The sequence below is a fragment of the Vanellus vanellus genome, assembly GCF_965231255.1.
Source record: "Vanellus vanellus genome assembly, chromosome: 11".
Taxonomy (NCBI): Eukaryota; Metazoa; Chordata; class Aves; order Charadriiformes; family Charadriidae; genus Vanellus; species Vanellus vanellus.
Window position 1 is genome coordinate 18,816,448 of NC_138916.1, and position 17,193 is coordinate 18,833,640.

The following is a 17,193-nucleotide window of genomic DNA, read 5'->3' on the forward strand; positions in this document are numbered from 1 at the left end:
AGGCATGGGTTAGTGATGGAGAAGCATAAGGGACAGATGCTGTTCCTTGCCTGAGTTATGTTTGGTGCAAAGCTGGAGGGTGGGACACTTCTAAGCACACCTAATCATCTGGTCTTGCAATCACCTTGACTAAAGTGTTTCCAGGTATCACTTAAGACACAATTATATCTTCCGTAAGTTTTCTCAAAGCCTTCTTATTGACCTGATCGACTTCTGGAGTGCGGGAGTTGCTCTGGTTGTGCTTTTCTCTTTGCTTGGGAGCCTCCTGCGTACAAGAAACCGGAAGATAAATGTCTGTTGTTACTTCTTATTTACGTTACAGCATTGTTTAGGACTGCTCTTAGCTGTAGGCATCCTTTAAACTGGCGCCGTCCTTGTCCCAGCATCACGACCCACCTATTCGTAGGTTTAGGAGTGGTGGGAGAGAGGAGGTGAAAGGAGGGACTTGCACAGAGGGCTTTTAAGGTATCCTGGGGACTGCGGTATGGCTCTCCTCACATAGGAATCTTAGCAGCACTATGGCACTCTGAAATTTTCCGTCTTGCCCTGGAGGTAGGTAAGCCAACACCGTAACTTCTCGGAATCTCTGGAGAAATATGAAGTAGCGCTAGGCAGGCCACTGGGCCGAGCACATAAACCTCTGGGAGTTCTTGTCCCTTAAAAATTCCAGCTATGTAAGATGTTGTTAAAATGTATTTTGAATTGGCCAGATGTAGGAATAGGTCTATCTTTCTCCTGTACCCCAAAATGGCTAAAGATCATTACCTAGATTGCAGATGATGATCCAGTAGTTTAAGTCTAATCACCATGTGATTGTTCTTAGGTCTCGTGTATTTCCAGGAGAAAGCACTTATTTTGACCAAAGTTGTTTACTTTCCCCTTCCCCTTTTAAAGTCAAAGATGACTGATGACTCCTAATCTCCATTCAGGCTTCTTTCTTGTTGCTTCTTACGCGCAGGTTCCTCACCTGAAGGGTACTCTATTCTGTTGTGGCTGCTAGTATTCCCTTCAGACTTGTAGCAGTGTCACCGGACTTTGGGTTACTTTACATCCTTATGCAAACTTGAACAAGTACAGAAAATGCTTCTTAAACCCCCTCCGTTTCACGCCTGTGCGGAGGGAGAGCAACAGAATTATGACCTAAGCCTCTCCGCATGATCTTTTTCTTGGGTTGGGCTTAGGAGACTTTTGCTGGTCCTCTCTGCACAGATGAAATTCATCTCATGTAAGCAAAGAAAGCGTAAGCATCGCTGAACAAGGCGTGAAGCGGTCATCTTCTGCCTTTTAGCCAGTGGTCCCCCAGCCTTAGCTGTAGGGTGACGTGCCCTGCTTTTAAAATGTCTCCTTTTAAGGTCGATGGTGCTCTCCTTCGTATCAGTCTGAAGTAATTCCATTGGCCCTGGTGGAATTATTCCAGATTTCACACCTTTTTAACTGAGAGCATAAATTGACCCGTATGTGTTGCATTTCCTCTGTTTGGTAATTATTTCAAGTACGCTCAGATTCGCTAAATTTCCACAGCCAGGCAGGCACATTTGCAGCATGGTGTTAATAAACAAAAAGATCCTGTGATGCACAGTTTCGGGACTGCACGAGGCAATCGCTCCGAGTTTGGCAGCCATCCTCTCCGGGTACCCGTCCCCCTGGAAGTGCCGAGAAGCCCTCCTCGACCCGCAGCAGACAGTGCAGCACAGGGCAAGACGGTGACTCGGCGAGGCAGATTGCGGGGATCGTTGCGGCCGCCTTTGGCTCCCACCGAAGGCAGGATCCAGTTCAAGGTTGCTGTGGTGACTATTTTCAAAGCTCTGCCTGGAACTCATTTTAGCTACCAAGAGACTGTCTGTCACTCCATGGCTACCACCTCCCACAAGAGCTTCGTTCTGCTGCTAGACTGAAGCTGTTAGCGAACGGTTCCCTGCAGACAATAGAGGCCAGTGGTCTGCTGTTTATAACCAATAAAATCTTTTTGGTTTCAGAAGTTCTTCATCTGCGAGTATTTTGGCCTTAAGATGTTGTTTGGCACAGGTTTTGCTGGACACCGGTAAGGTCAGAGTTTTGTAGTCTAGCACAGAGCACGCTGCAAGTGAAATCTAACTTTGGCTATGTCTGCTTTTCTGTAAATAACTACAGCATGTTGGGTTGGGGTTTTTTTTTGGTTTTTTTTTTGTTTTTTTAAAGACAAACAGAATAATAGTGGAGAAAAAGGCATGCATGCCTGAGCTTTTTTCCTTTCTTGCCCCTTTCCATCAATCTTGTTTGTTGCTAATGCAGTGGAGAATTTATATCTGGTACATGGGATAAATCCTGGTAAAACGTTGCCCTGATGTGCTTGTAGCATCAGTGGCATAGTGAGATGGCCACAGTAAAAAAGCTAATCCTGAAAGTTAGGCCAGCCCGGGGCTAGGCAGATGAACTCTTTGAATTCCTGAAGATATTCAAGATTTTCATTCCTGTCTTAGTTGCCCGTATCCCATTTTCTTCCTCCTTTTGGATTAATCCCTGTTTATTTTTTCTCCTCCTCTTTTCCGCATCCTTGCCCCCGAGTGTTCCTCGGCTTTATATATTGAGTTTCCCTTGGCATGCCAAAAATTTGCTGATGAATACCACTTGTTTGAAAGTTTCATGCAAGATCTCTTTTTGTGTGAGTGTTTTATATGAAATCCAAGCAAGCAAGTATTTAGACCTTGCTCGTGACAGCCTGAGTTTTTAGTTGTGCGCATACGATATTTGCAGTATACATCAGAAATACGCTTAGAGGAAAACATTAAAAATTGTCTCTGCAATTGGAGCATTGCTTACTGGTTTGGGTGTATCCAGATGAAGAATATCTGAAAGATAGATTTAAAAAATAGGGAACAGCTTTTTGTAAAGATGAAAGCTATTAATCATTGAAGCAAATGATCACAAGAAGTTAGAAGATCACCCTCCAAGTTCTCGATTCCGTAACGGCTGCTTTACTAGAGCAGAAGCAGAAATTAGCATTACTGGTCTTTGTTGCAGAGCAACAATGGGTAGTTTTGGCCTTCAGTCTCTTCCTCCGTAGGTCTTATCGTTTCCCCTTGATGGCCCAGCTCGGACAGCTGTAGCTCACCCGTCATGAATTGCTGTGTTAATGCTGGAGGTGTCCCCTCCTGGCCTGCCCCGTAGTTCATGTGCTTTCAAAGTCTTCATTGTTGGAAGTACCTCAGTTTTGCGGTTGTGTGACAGTTTCTTTTGCAACTGTCCCTGAACGTCTCGGAGCAGCGTAAGGTTGTAGGGAAGGGTTGTAGGGAAGGGAAGGAAGATCACAGAGCTGTAGTAACCCTTTGAGCGCGTTTACACATCCTGCTCATTAGCTGTTACATATTTCCAAAATAGAAAAATCTAGAAGAGCCTTTCGCTGAGTACGGCACAGATTTGGTGTCTTCATTTACAAGTTTAAGTTGATGTACATTAGCTGGACACAAAAGACCTAATTTCTGAATTTGCTGGGTGTTGTTTCTTTTCGTTCTTCTTCTTCCCCTGACATGCTTAATCTTTTGTAAGTCCCCTTTTGTGTTTTTCTTCAGGCAATTAAAGTAGAAATGCAGGTTTCTTAAATCGGGATATGCACAGGAAGATTTGAAGTAACACACTGATTATATAATTAATTCTCAGTTGTAAATTCATTTTGATGGAGTTAATTCTTTCCCAGAGGCTGAAGACTAGTTTTGGTCCACCCACAGTGCTGTAATCAGCTAAGAAGAAAAAGGCCTTGAAGGAATGGAAGTTTCACGACTGGTTCTAGGGGAAAAAATGCCAGAAAGAGGCAGGATATTTTAGTTTTAGTTCAAGCAAAAGCTTCTGAGCTGTGATTTTGAACCATGGGTATCCAAATCCTGTTTTCAAGCAGCATAACATGTTGAGTCCAAAAGAAATCAGAAAGGAACAATACCTGAGGAGGATGGAGAAAAATTATCTGGGTGGTGGGACCTTGCACAGATGGGAAGGTGTGTTTAGTGGAAGACGTATCTAGGATCATTTTTTACATCTTCTACAAATACAATAACGCTTAAATACAGCTTTCTGCGTGACAGTTGCCCGTTTGCTAATAAATATAGACCAGTGACTGTCGTCTTGGTGGACTATGAACTCTCTTACTGCTTCCGACAGCGTTTTGTGAGGTGCTGACTTCAGAAAGCATAAACAGCGCTCCAAAACCTAAATAATTTGGAAAATCTAGTTTGTCGTACTTCATTTGTCTGCTTCTCGCCTGCTTAACCAGTGACCTAATCACCCCGTAGATGTGATTAGACTGCAGGTTTCCAGAACAAAACAATAATAACAAAGAAAAAGCGTTGACAAATTTCCAGGATTTTCAAATTATTCTGCACGCCTGTTGCAGTGCGTACTGCAAGGACAGTTGCTAGCTTATTTTATACTCTCTAATAACTGATTTCAGTTACAAGGCTTCCTAATCCCAGTCCGTCTCTGCCTTTTCCTTGGATGGGCATATTTTATATTATGAATTGAGAATGCCATTGCCTGGGGGTGGTCTTGGCATGCACGCTAGGTAAGAATACGCGTGCAATTGTCATTATATCCTAGGAAGCGGTAATTTCGGGTTTATTTTCTTAGTCTGCTCGGTGGCTGCAGCAGAAGTTATGTTGTATTGGTTAAACTGCATTATCACCACATTTCCAAGCTCAATCGAAGACGTGTAAATGAAGTCAGCATGATGCAGATAGAACTGACAGATGATCTGCCTCGCAGCTCCGGGTAGCAAGAGTAGGCTTGCCCTGGAATATCACTTTAGATAAAGTGGGTGTTTTTTTTTTTTTTTTTTTACTCTTCTGAATTTGGACAGAATGAAATTCCCACCGGCTGGTTTTCCATGAACTGGTCCTCAACGTTTACTTCCAAGTTTGGTGCAAAAAAGCCAGCTATGGCTAAGGTACCGTTGCGCCATTCCAGTGAGTGAATAGTTAAATATAATTTAATGTGTCATTTACATTTGAGCCTAACAAGGTTATAACTGGAGTTGTGTGAAAATGACTTTTTGGTGCTATTTTCACATAAACTGACTATTTATTTATTTATTTTGTTCTGGGGTTATTTCACACCCCAAGGGTTTCATTTTTGTTGGTTGTTTTATTAATGTAAAAATACTCATTTTCACACCCAAACGTGTGATTATTTAAAATGCTGCTTCTATTCATTGTGCACTCCCTTGCAACCTAAAGGCAAATATTCAAATGTCTGAAGCTTGATAACTCCGTGGCGGTTTGGGCTGGCTTTTTAAAGTCAAAAATTACTGTGAAGAGGAATGGGCAGTAAGTAATCCAAAGGGTTACAAGGGCTGTACTGGCACGTTTGCCTCTCAGCATCCGAGGATGGTTCACTTGTTATTCCGGCACACAACGATGTAGTGCGGTGCCCTCTCTGATGCACCCAAACCCTCTCGCAGCGCTGTAGTGCCAAAAGGCTGTAGCAATGAGTCTTCGCCTCTCGGGCCCTGTGTGACTTTAAGTACCCTCTGGCCCTCTCTCCTGCGTGGAGAAATAATGTGGTTTCACAACACAGAAGCAGAGTTGCAGTTGCAGCAGTGTCGATATGACTGTCTCTGGCCCCTTTTTACTCCCACCCACCCTTTCCCCTGCCCCGGCTGCTGAGGACCACGGAGAACACGGACGCAACTTGCGTTCTACCAGCATCTCCCCTCTCTGGGCACTGACTGGTTAAAACACAGCTTAAAATGTCTTTTTTTTTTTTTTTTTTTTTTTTTTTTTCTAAATTGGGCTGATTTTGGAGAGTCTAAATGTGATGTAAAATCAGTGTCCAGGGCTCTGCATTTTGTAATAAGTGAATGTTTTGCTGATTTCTTGCTAGAATATCTGCAACCACACCAATTTGCGTGCCTGTATGTGTGTTAGATTGCTGGCAAAGAAATGCTGAATGCTGATAATTGTATACTGATTTCCAACGCTGATTTAAGTCATTTTGATTTTTAATTCATTCTGTGCTTCCTTTTTATTTCTGCACATGTGTAGTAATGTCCTGTAATGTTGTTGCCTAAAATAAGCAGTAAGAAGTGAAGTTGTGAGATGGCTGCTGTAAAAGGAAAATGGCATTTTTCCTTTTGATTCTTTCTTTTTTTTTTTTTTCCCCCCCCCAGTAAAAGAATAGGTCTTTGTATACAGAATGTTCAAAAAAAAATGTTGTGTTCACTATCTTGCTGCTAATTTATATACAGAAAACAGCACGGCTGTTGGGAGCATACCAAGCTCAGAAAAGTGATATTCAGAAGTTCTGCACAAGAATATTCTTGCTTTTGAGAAGCACTGAGCACCCGGCACTGCCCTACAGGTCAACTGGACTCAGGGGTGCTCAGCATCTCTGGTTTGGCGTGCAGCTGGGTTCTTCAGTGAAAGCCTGGTTTGAGATCCTGCAGTCGATTTGTGTTAGGCGATGTAGAAACCTCTGCCCATGTGCTGAGGAAGAGGAAGAAAATATACGGAACTGTACGTCTTTGTGTTAATTGCATCTGATAAACCCAGGGTGTGTGTTCTCTCCTTCCTTCAGTGATAAACTTGAGTTCATGGATGCATCAGTAGCACTGGGAATCTTACTTCCTTCACGTGAACATGTTAACAAATACAGAATGTATAAAAAGTTTTGCTTTTTTTATTTTTTGTTAGGAATCTGAGAAAAAGGGGTTAATTGACAGGATCCACATGGTCCAAGAGATCATCATAGCTGTTCAAAGCATCCTGGAAGAAATAGCATCTTTTGGAGAGAGGATTAAAAAGTAAGTGATAAAGTTTTCTTGCTTAGCCATGATTTGCAATGAAGCAGAGCCAGGAGGATTAAGGTGGAGTGAATGTCTTGCTCCAAAAATGACTGCAAGGTGCAGCAGGAGAACCTGGCTAGTCCCACCACTGCTTCTTCTCTTGGAGTCTTTTGCTCCAAAAACCTTTCCAAAGCATAGAGGAGGGAAGCCATATGTTCTACTGATGTAGCTCTCACATTTGCCTGGATTTCTGGTCGTGTCTGTTTGTGATGGGGTAGGGAGTCACGATACCATACGAGGGCAAATATTGCTTGAAGATGTGGGCACAGAAGTGTTAGGCATTTCTTTTCATTTCCTTCATGGAAAAATAGGTAGGAGTTGATGGTTGATGTTGCCTTTCCCACGCCCTCCCTGCCCTGGCTTGGCTACAGGCGTTACCAGTTACTTCTTTCCCTGCCCAACGCATTGATTTTGATCTTTGTGCTTCCTGCTGGTGGCACAAGGAAGCCCGAAGGGGGTTTTCTGGGTCTCATCGCAAGGGGAAGCACATAGGGTATTCCTGACCTTACAAAGGAGGGAGGTGAAAAGCCTAAAAAAAAAAAATAATCCCCCCCCCAAACACACACAAACTTTTATAACCCAGTCTTTACTGGGGCTTAATTGACCCACATTGTTTTCTGTTTTGAACACAGTGATGGTTTGTGATCGAGCCACGCTTTAAAGAGGAGCTGGGTTCAAGCTAAAAATACAGCAAACGCATGTGCTGTGGTTCCATGCTGGACACCCCAGCTGGGGTGGAAGTGGCCCAAAGATGTATTCCGGTCCATGAACAGGGCACTGTTCTGCCCAGCTGCGTGGCAGGAAGACTCGGAGTGCTTAAGCACTATTAATTCTTGTATTCATTTTGGTAACAATGGTCTTAGAGAACACTTTGGGTATTAATGTGGACGCCCGATGTAATTTCAGAAGAATTCCATTGTAACTCAACAGTAATGTACCATTAAAAAATTGCCACCAAAGTTTTTCTGTAAGTGACAGACTGAATTGTGTTACAGTTTCCGTCTGTCACTCTAGTTATACAATCATAGGGAGTTTTACTAGTTTAACTGAATTGCGCTGTTTTGCTATTTTTTTTACTTTAACTTAAGCTACGTTGATTGATAATGATGGGTCCCTCTCCCACCTATCTTTACTTAATATTTAATACATCTATTGAAGCTTAAAAGTAATTCTTTTAGCATCCTATTAATTTTATCTGTCAAGTGAAGTTTGTCTTATTTTATAGCCTGGTAAGTGGTCTGTATTCGTTCTCTCCTCTTCCTACTCCCCATCATCACGATGTGATGAAGTTAGATGAAGTTAGCAGGCAGATTGTATGAAAGAGATGCCCAGATCCGTAAATCCCCCTACGGACTAATTGGCATTCATGTAGTGCGGGTATGTCAGTAATCGGTGCGCGGTGTAGAGATGTATCTTACAAGGGCGCAGGGGGACAAACTGACCTCAGAGATACGTTAGCAATAGCTGCTCACCTTAACTCCGTTGTGGGCTTACAGGTGAGTGGTCTGAGCGAAAGGAAGTCCTGTTTTGTGCTACAATGCTGCAAAAGTCTGAATGACTGCAATAACTGAGCCTCTTGAGAGTGCTCCCCTTGGGAAAAATCTGATGCAGGTTGGTGGTCTGCAGAAGCCTGGACTGCTGTTAGCATACAGTAGCTTATCCCAGACAGCTTCCTATATACTGTGTAGTAAGGAATTGTTGAATGCATAAGGAAATAGAAGCAAATATATAAATATTCAGAGAGATTTACGTAGAGTATTATTTCCTAATAGCATACAGAGAGGTGACTTTAACTGCTCTTTTAAGGTTTAGCATCCGTCGTAATTAATCCGTTGCAAGTTATTGGCGGGCTTGAGCCTGGGCTACCTGCCAGATTTGAGTCGTGCACTGACACACGTCCCATGTCATCTCCGCTGTGGCCCAGTGGAGCCAGCTCAGGTGTCTTGCACCTGCGGCATGGCCTCGTCTCCAGATCAGATAATCCGCCCATGAATAATGGAGAGCTGACTGGTGAGCGGAGATGTGTAACAAGTGCAACACGTATAAGAAGAAACAAAAACAACTCGCTACATGCCAAACAACTTCGCTGAGCTCCCCAGAGACTATCTTCTCTCTCCTTATCACAATATCTGCCTCTCGGATATCTCCCTTAATCCATTATAGCATCCAGATGCGGGAATCTGCTTATGCACCTTCCAAAGGGTCTGCAATTTACATTGCATTTGCGAGAGCTGAGCACTGCAAAGAAGTCATTAAATTATGATTGGGTAGCAGAGTACGAGCAGTGTCCAAGAGCACAAACGCTGAGAAGGATTATTGTTTTTCTTTATAGCACATTCAACTGGACGGTGCCTTTCCTCTCTGTCCTGGCCTGCTTGGTCCTGGCAGCAGCAACAGTCGTTTTGTATTTTATACCACTGAGGTACATTGTTTTAATCTGGGGTAAGTACTCCACCGTGTCTCATTTGCATGCAATGAATACAATATATATCTACAAAATGAGATCAAACAAGCTTTAAACGACCTGTTACACAGACAATCAAGTGTGGTTGCCGCAGAGGTGAATAAATATGCTATCAACTTCTTAAAATTACCGTTTTTTTTTTTTTTTCCTCTGGGTGATCTGATGTTCTCCTTTGCTTAGGGTTCTTTATAAGTTTCCAACAGCACCACAAGAAGAGTATTAATCTAGATTAGCTACTTTCAGTAGTATTATTATTATTCTGCAGGAGAGTAATTAGCTTCCTCGTTCTGGAGCCCCCCGGTTGGGAAATGGTAGGGGGTGGACAAGATGTGTTTGAAGAGCTGGATCACGCAGGCCTGGGCTCTGGGAGCCTTTTCGGTCTTAACAACCCTACAACAAGGAGGAGCAGTGCACCCAGGACCCCACGGTCCAACGGGAGGCTCTGAGCGTCTCCTTGTGTCGTGGGCCAGAAAGTGTTTGTATGAAGGTGCACCACGAAGTAAAGGAGGTGCTTTTAAAAATTAAAACTTTCCTGGTGGCGTTACGAAGAAGAGTAAGATGGTCTTTCACACAAGGAGATGGCATTCCACCTGCTGAAGACTTTCTTCATCTCAAAATGACCTTCTGTCTTCTTATTTAGGGTGATATGGTTTATCTCAGCCTGGAGGTACAATGGCTGAGAACATAGTGGAGGTGACCCTCACTGATCCACTGAAGCTCAGCCCTCGGTGCGACTCTGGGCTGTAGGGACCCCCATCGCCCTTCCAGGGCTGAGCCGTCTGCGGTGTCTTGGCTCTCCTGGACGCAGAAAAGAGAGGGAATGAGAAGGTGGCAGTACAAAAAGCCGCTCTTGGGCAAAAAATAAATGAAATAAAGGATTAAATCAAACAAAAGAAAGGGCAAAAGGGAAGGAGAGAAATTGCTAGGAGTAAAAAGTTCAGTAACAAAATATTGCTGTTCTTGTATGGAAGACACGGTGAGTACATGAGAACTATACATCCATTCAACATCATCTGGACTGACAGGGCCTTCAAATGTGATACATGTTAAACAACTACCCTGTGGCAAGGCCTCAAAAGACCTTATGGTATTTTCTGTTTTTTAAAAATCAGGTACACAGAAAATTGTGTTGGCATTTTGCTACAAGTATATGGCTTAAAAGCTGAATCTCAGATGCGAAGCAGGTACATTTCAGAGAGAGGAGAAGGCCAGAGCAGCCATCGCATTTGAAATCACTTTCAGGGAAACTACTATGAGGTTTTGGTAAGGGGCGTGATGGAACTGAATGCTGTATTACCACCCTCAGAGGCAACCAACAGCTGAATTTTTTGCTATTCTTTAAAATGCGTTCGCTGATTTTCTTTGCCTAATGGTCCTTTGCTCTTTTATGTGGCTACATGACTAGTTGCTATTTCTCAGTGGGGAAGCGGTGGCAGTACGGCGTTAAGTGGCCGCACTGGCACAAGGGGAGAGCTGGGAAGGGTGCCCGAGTCTCTCGCTTTCTCATCCCGGGCCATGCAATAGAGATGGCGCTGGCTGAGGGCTCCTCATCGCTCCCTTTTCTCAAAGGCGGCTGAAGACAAGACCACATGATCTCCACAATACTACGGAGAATACACTCCTATGGATCTTCTCCCACCAGAGGCCCCCTCTGATAGCTGAAGCGGAACTTAAGTCCATGGAGAACACTGGTAGCGCTGTTGCTATGGTTAATAAGCCAAATTATTCACCCTGAGATCAAAATAAAGTGAAACTTGTGATAAGTTTTTATGGTTTCCCACAGCGTCGTAATACAACCAGCTTGTCAAATCTGGTTCTGCAAAGAGAGGACAAGCTGTAAGACATGATGGGAAAGGGAAGCTTTCATTTTCAGAAGAAATGGAACGGGAAAAGCCTTTTTCCTGCCCGTTTTTTTCAGAGCCCTGCAGTTCCCTGGGCAAGAAGAGAGGGAATGTCTTTGGTCACATAGAATAGTGGATTTAACAGTAGTTTCAGGTGCAAATTCGTATTTTCTCCCTGCAATAGCCCCCAGAATGAATTCATGCTGCAATCTTTTTTGCCATGGTGTCGACGACAGATGATCCCCAAAGTAGAGCAATACCTTTAGAAATAATGTCCTTTACTTCCTCCAGGAGGCACTTGTGAATGATTCCTCATGACAGGGAACGCGTGCGTGGCTTTCAGTCCGAGGCACTGTTTTCACACTAATTTTTACTTGTGAATTCCTCTTCCCTTTTTCACCTTGCCCGAACAATTTAGGAGAGAGGGAATAGAAAGGGGTTGTATTATTTTGTTTGCCTTTTTTTATTTTTTTTTCTTCTAGGCATAAATAAATTTACTAAGAAGCTTAGAAATCCCTATGCCATCGACAATAACGAGCTACTAGATTTCCTCTCCAGGGTACCATCTGATGTTCAAAAGGTAGGTAATGAACGGCCACCGCCAACGGTGGCAACAAGCGGCACGGAGAGCGGCTGGGTGCTCGGCTCGGGGAATGCGATGCCAGTGCACTTTTGAATAACGGAGATAAGGAATTGGGGAAAATCCACAGAGGGAGGAGGGGGAGGGTGTTAGAGGAGAGGGGAGCCAAAATCCTTTGTCAGGAGGATAAAATGATTGCAGAAAAATTATCCTGAAAAGACCTACTTAAAAATGATCTGGAAAATCACCCAGCGTGGTTACTGAACTGTGGTTTCCGTCACCTTTCTGCTCCGGTATTTGTACGGAGGGAAGAGAAAAATAGTCTCTTTGATAGAGATAACCATCCAAAAGGATTTGCTGAATTCTCGCCTTTCTCAAGATCGGGGAGTGGGCATTATTTCTGTGACTTTGTGCTGGCTGTGGTTTTTTTTCGCATCAGCTGTCCTTCAAAATTCTTCCTCCTCACCCACCGTGAGCTCCAGTCCTCCCTTGGACAATGCTCTGCTCATCTTTTTCTTTAGAGAAGGGCTCGAGATGTGTATAAAATACTCTGTGGTCGGTCAGATCAATCTTCTACCCTGATGGAATTATAACTTTTAATCTAACTAGAATCTATCCCTCATTTTCAGTCAAGTCTCGCCTCTTTTCATATTTCTTTTAAACACCACCACTGTCTTCAGTAATCTCGCCTATCTTCCTGGAAATTATTTGAACAATAAGTCCTTTACAATGTCAAGATCAGTTTGTTTCTCTTGGAGGAAGGAAAATAGTCTTGCTGGGTAACGAAGCCATACAATATAAAGGATTCTTTCTTTTGTTTTAATCAACTGGAATCCGTGTCCTCGGGCCCTGATCCCGATGCCCTGGATCCCACTGATATTGTACCTTCAATCGCGGTACTTTCACGGTGAGGTGCTGCTCACTGTGAATGAGGGGATCGCAATCTCCCCCGTCGTGTTTTTACTCTGTTGGAGACAGAAAAATAATTGCCCACATGCGGCGTCGAGGCATCTGGTGGAAACAAGGTTGGAAAAGGCTTCTGGTGACATTCATCTGGAGAGGCCACCAGATTGGTCGGTGGCAGCACTAATAACTTGAGAGAAATTTTGCCGTAGACTGGTGGGAAACAGAAATGATCATAGAGACATTAAGCTTCACTGTATCTTTATTTTTTGTCATTGCTCTGGTGGAGCGCGCTGGATTTGCAGTGATGGTTTGCATATGCCCTTTTAGTGTTTATGTTTAAAGATAAGCTGCTTTTCTATTTATGCTTTATTTAACATTCACATTTATAACATTTCCTTGAGTGGTTTCTATCATTTTTGAGCTCTCTGAGGAAAACGATAACCATTTTCTACGAGGGAGGAGTGATAAAAGTTCCTAGGATGGGACAAACCTCAGTTTTCCGCCGGCGCTAAAAATAGTGAGCCTGTGACAGCCACACGCTCTCGTGAAAAGTCGTCCGTGGCAGCTCTGTCTGCCCCTCTGTCTGCTTCATTTTAGGTGCTATCAATGCATCATCGTTTCACTGTGGTGCTGCCACGAGTTAGAAATTGCCTCTGTCTATACATCAGCCATTTACCAGCCACATGCGTTGGGCAAAAGGCAGAGGGGGAGTGAAAAAGATGGCACGATCAGCAAAAGTTTGCCCATGATTTCAATGGGAATACTTTTCTCCAGCACAACAGACAATTTGGAGATTCCACCATCCTTGTCAGTTTATCACACGTGTTTTAACCATTACATTGTACGTGAAATTTTTTTGAAAGGTGGGGGCAGCTTTGTCCAGGTTCGATTTGGGAAAATATTTTCCTTCTTTGAAATGATTAAATATGTCAGCATCCCAAGACCTGCGTACGGTTTTGACAACCGTCATCTTACTGCGTATTGGGATCCACTTGAATTGAAACTCCAGAGAGAAGTCTATTAAACTTATAGGTTAATGCCAGAAGAAGAAGAAAAACAACTCCCAAACCAAACCAAACCAAACCCAAAAGATCTATCCTACATTGCTGAAATCAGGTAGAACCCCATGTATCTCATTAGAAAAATCTGCTTTTAATATTTTTGTTTCAAGAAATGATGCATGACTTCTCAAATCCTTCCTGCAATTAATCCCCCATGTTCCTGTGTTTAGAAAATGATTCATTACTTTTGAACCTTCCTAGTTTCCCTTGGTTTGTCCTCGGGGAGCCATTAACACGCACTGTAGTGAGCTAGAGTTACCTAACTGCAAACGTCATGTCTATTTGTTTTTACAGGTGCAGCACGCTGAATTGAAACCATACAGCGGCTCCAGTCCCATTAGGAAGAAGCGGAGTGCGCTATAGGATGCGGCGTGATTTTGGAATGCAGCATCTCCCTCCGTACCCCCCACGCGTGCACACGCGCTGCTCCCCTCCCCTTCTTCTCGGTTCGGAACAACACTATAATCACTGCCACAGACTTTTTTTTTTTTATCCCCCTGGAAGACAAGGTTTTTGATAAACACCTATCTTGGGCTGTCTATTTTGAGTTGTCTTTTCAGCATGGAGTTGTAGCTCAAAAAGGAGCAAGGTGGAACGTATGAACTCGTTTGTGGGATGGGGAGGGGAATGGGAGAGGATGGTGCAACTGCGCCTTTTTTCTTCATCCCCCGCTTCGATTGCGGAGGCAAGGCTGGATGTGGTAGCACCCCCTGTTTTATGTAGGAAGAGATAATTCCGCCTAGTGTAGCAGATCGGCTGAGCTGATGCGAGGAGATGCTCTGAACCAGTTTTTAACATATCCAACAGATTTACATTAAGATATGAAAGCTATTCTTTTCTGAGTTAAATCACTGCGCCTAGAAAGGTTTAAGCTCTGAATTAACGAGTCTTTGATACCCATCTTCTGTTCAAGCAGTGTACATTTTAAAAAGTTTTTTTATCATAATTAGCAGAAAGAGCTAGGAGCTCCAACAGTATCTCAGTATTTCATCCAGCACTTGTGGGTTTTTCTTTTTCCCCTTTTTTTTTTTTTTTTTTCTTCTTTTTTTGAAGCCCACCCTGTGGTTAACTCTTTGGATACCGGAATCACCGGAGATCCATTGCTGGCAATGGATCCATGAAAACCATGAAAGGATTAAGAGACTGTGGAAAAGCCTAACTCACTGACCTGAAAAGGCTCTGTTGACTTGCCTTTTGTAATTCCATCTCATCAGATATTTCAGCATAGCTGTTGTTTTCCTGTCTAAATCCAGAGGGGTCAACACTACAGATCCAAGAGAAAAAAAAAAAAAAAAAAAAACAAAAACTTTATAGCCTTAAAAGAAATGAGTGCTTGGGCACAAAGAGAGCACGGTGCCCAAAGACGTGGTTGTGCAATAGCGTGCAGGCTTTGGTCCACCACTGATGTCTTGCTGGAGTCTTTCCTGGTGGTTCACAAGGAGAGGATCAGAAAGTGAAGTCGTACAGAAACTGAGCAATGAAGAGACAGAAGGAAGGACCCCGTTTTCTGTTCTGAGGAGAACGTGATTTCTTGCTTGCTTACCAATCTTTTAGCTGTTGTGCTTTTGCTTTATATAATTCAGGTGACCAGCATTATTCGTGGTGTTTGACTGGAGAAACTGAAACACGGAATCATATGTAAACCTGCTTAATTTTGGTGCGAGTGCGGCCCTCGGTCCTTTGGGTGCTGTAGGATGTTTTGGGAGCCACTTGCCACCACAAAAAGTCATTGATAGCACAAGAACTAGAGTTGCTTCTCGTGATTCCCAGGCAGGGGTTACCACCAGCATCCCCTGGGGTAGTTCATAGTACAAAGAAATAGAGAATCCGGAGACATAGGTTTCTTTTTAACAAAAGAAGACTTTGGAAGTCATCTAATTAAAGGTAAAACAGGTAAAACCTTTGCTTATGGGCCAGTGATCCAAGTGGAGCCACACTGCGTGGTTCAATAATGCGATCTGGTGGGCCCGTTGCATGAATTTGAAGAAGGGAAACTAACACCAGCGTATCTTCTGCTGGATTATTAGCCAGATTCACTGATTTTTTCAAGAAGTTTATTTTTTCAAAGTAACAAGCCCCACTGTGCCTTTGAATAAGGAGAGGCACATTTTCATAGCCTTGATTGGATAAAGAATGTATTTTGCTCATGCAAAGCTGTGTGTAGCTGCAGTGGAAAGACAGAAAAAAGATTTATCCTGGTTTAAAAAGCCACAAAAATGCCTCTTTGTGTGCACGTGTGCTTGTGTACCTGTACGTATACACAGTGGTGTATAAAGAGGAGTACATGTATAATGTATTTATAGGCGAGCGTGTGTGGGAAAATGGGTGACTATACAGATTTTAAAACCTTGAAAATGTTTATGAAAAATGCCAAAGATTCTAAAGCTTATCATCCTGCGTCTGTTCTTCTTCATTTTGTATCTTTCCCGGCATGTCTCTCTGGCTGAGCCAGATCTCTGCATGATTTGATTTACTTCAAGTTAATGAAGCTGGTTGGAAAGAGCCTTGTAGAAATTATAAAATCTCCAGTAAATCTCCTTCTTGTACATACAATACATGTCCACGGACCCCTTTTGTTAAACCAGTTTCTCAATCTTCTGTGTAAACAATGCCTCATTGTCTCGCTTTAAACTCTCATCTGGTTTATCATACTGTAGTCTTGGCATTTTGTAAGGACCAAAGTCAGACATATTGAAGCAGGCGGGTGAGATCCGATTGTTGATTTGAGTGAAAACATCCAACCGCGGAAAAAAATGTTTATTTATTCAGAAGTTGGACTGATTCTTTAATAGTGGGGTTTTTTTTTCCCTATAGATTTTTCCATGTGGAAGTGATTTCTGTTCAGGAGACAGGGTGATGTCTTTTTTTTTTTTTTTTTTTTTTAGTGTAGGTATGTTGTGTTTCACAATAATTTGTGTTAGATTGTTATGCTGGAGGCATACAAAATGAAGGGGTTTGGATGGTCCAGTACCTACATATGTTGTAATGAGCTCTCTATTTTGATAAATGCTGTTTGAAATGCAATAAATATTTGAGGTTAAGCTGATGCTTTTAATTTATCTGGATTAGAAGATATGTTTCCCGTTTTTTGCAAAATGCTTACTGTGCTGTAATATTTAGTAATCTGACGTGGTAGGCAAGTACGTCGCTTGACAGTGCAGTGTAATAACTAACGCCAGAGGTTACTTGAAACGGAGACTGTGCTGCGGCAGGAGATGAGGTAAAGCCTTACCCCACCTGCTTACCACTGTTGAGTGGGATTTCCGAGGTCCGACCTAAAGGAAAGGAGGGTTATGTGCATTTACTGCACGCTCCAGTAATCAAACTCTTTATTCAGATTTCTCATTTCATTCTTAAAGCAATAATATTAGTTGATAGAGATCTCTGTGTGCCCATTTGCCCGCGCAAATTATCAGTTTTTACTTTCTTAAGCAATTCAGTGTATAGCATGGAAATTATGAACTTACATTTTCAATTTAAGGTGGTCATTTCTGTGCGACGACATGTACGTTTGTATTCTAAAGTCTGTAAGA

The 17,193-nt window shown here is 42.8% G+C and overlaps 1 protein-coding gene across 2 annotated transcripts in view; it reads left to right on the plus strand.

The window, feature by feature from the left end:
- MCTP2 (multiple C2 and transmembrane domain containing 2) overlaps positions 1–14,023 on the plus strand; it is a gene marked incomplete at both ends in the record, with an annotated part of 106,750 nt that extends 92,727 nt beyond the window's left edge. For both annotated transcript variants that reach the window (XM_082488743.1, XM_082488742.1), the window contains 4 exons: positions 6,657–6,766; positions 9,141–9,250; positions 11,596–11,693; positions 13,955–14,023. In XM_082488743.1, coding sequence (XP_082344869.1) covers positions 6,657–6,766; positions 9,141–9,250; positions 11,596–11,693; positions 13,955–14,023 — 387 coding nt within the window. The remainder of the gene's footprint in view (positions 1–6,656; positions 6,767–9,140; positions 9,251–11,595; positions 11,694–13,954) is intronic.
- Between the last annotated feature and the right edge of the window lie 3,170 nt (positions 14,024–17,193).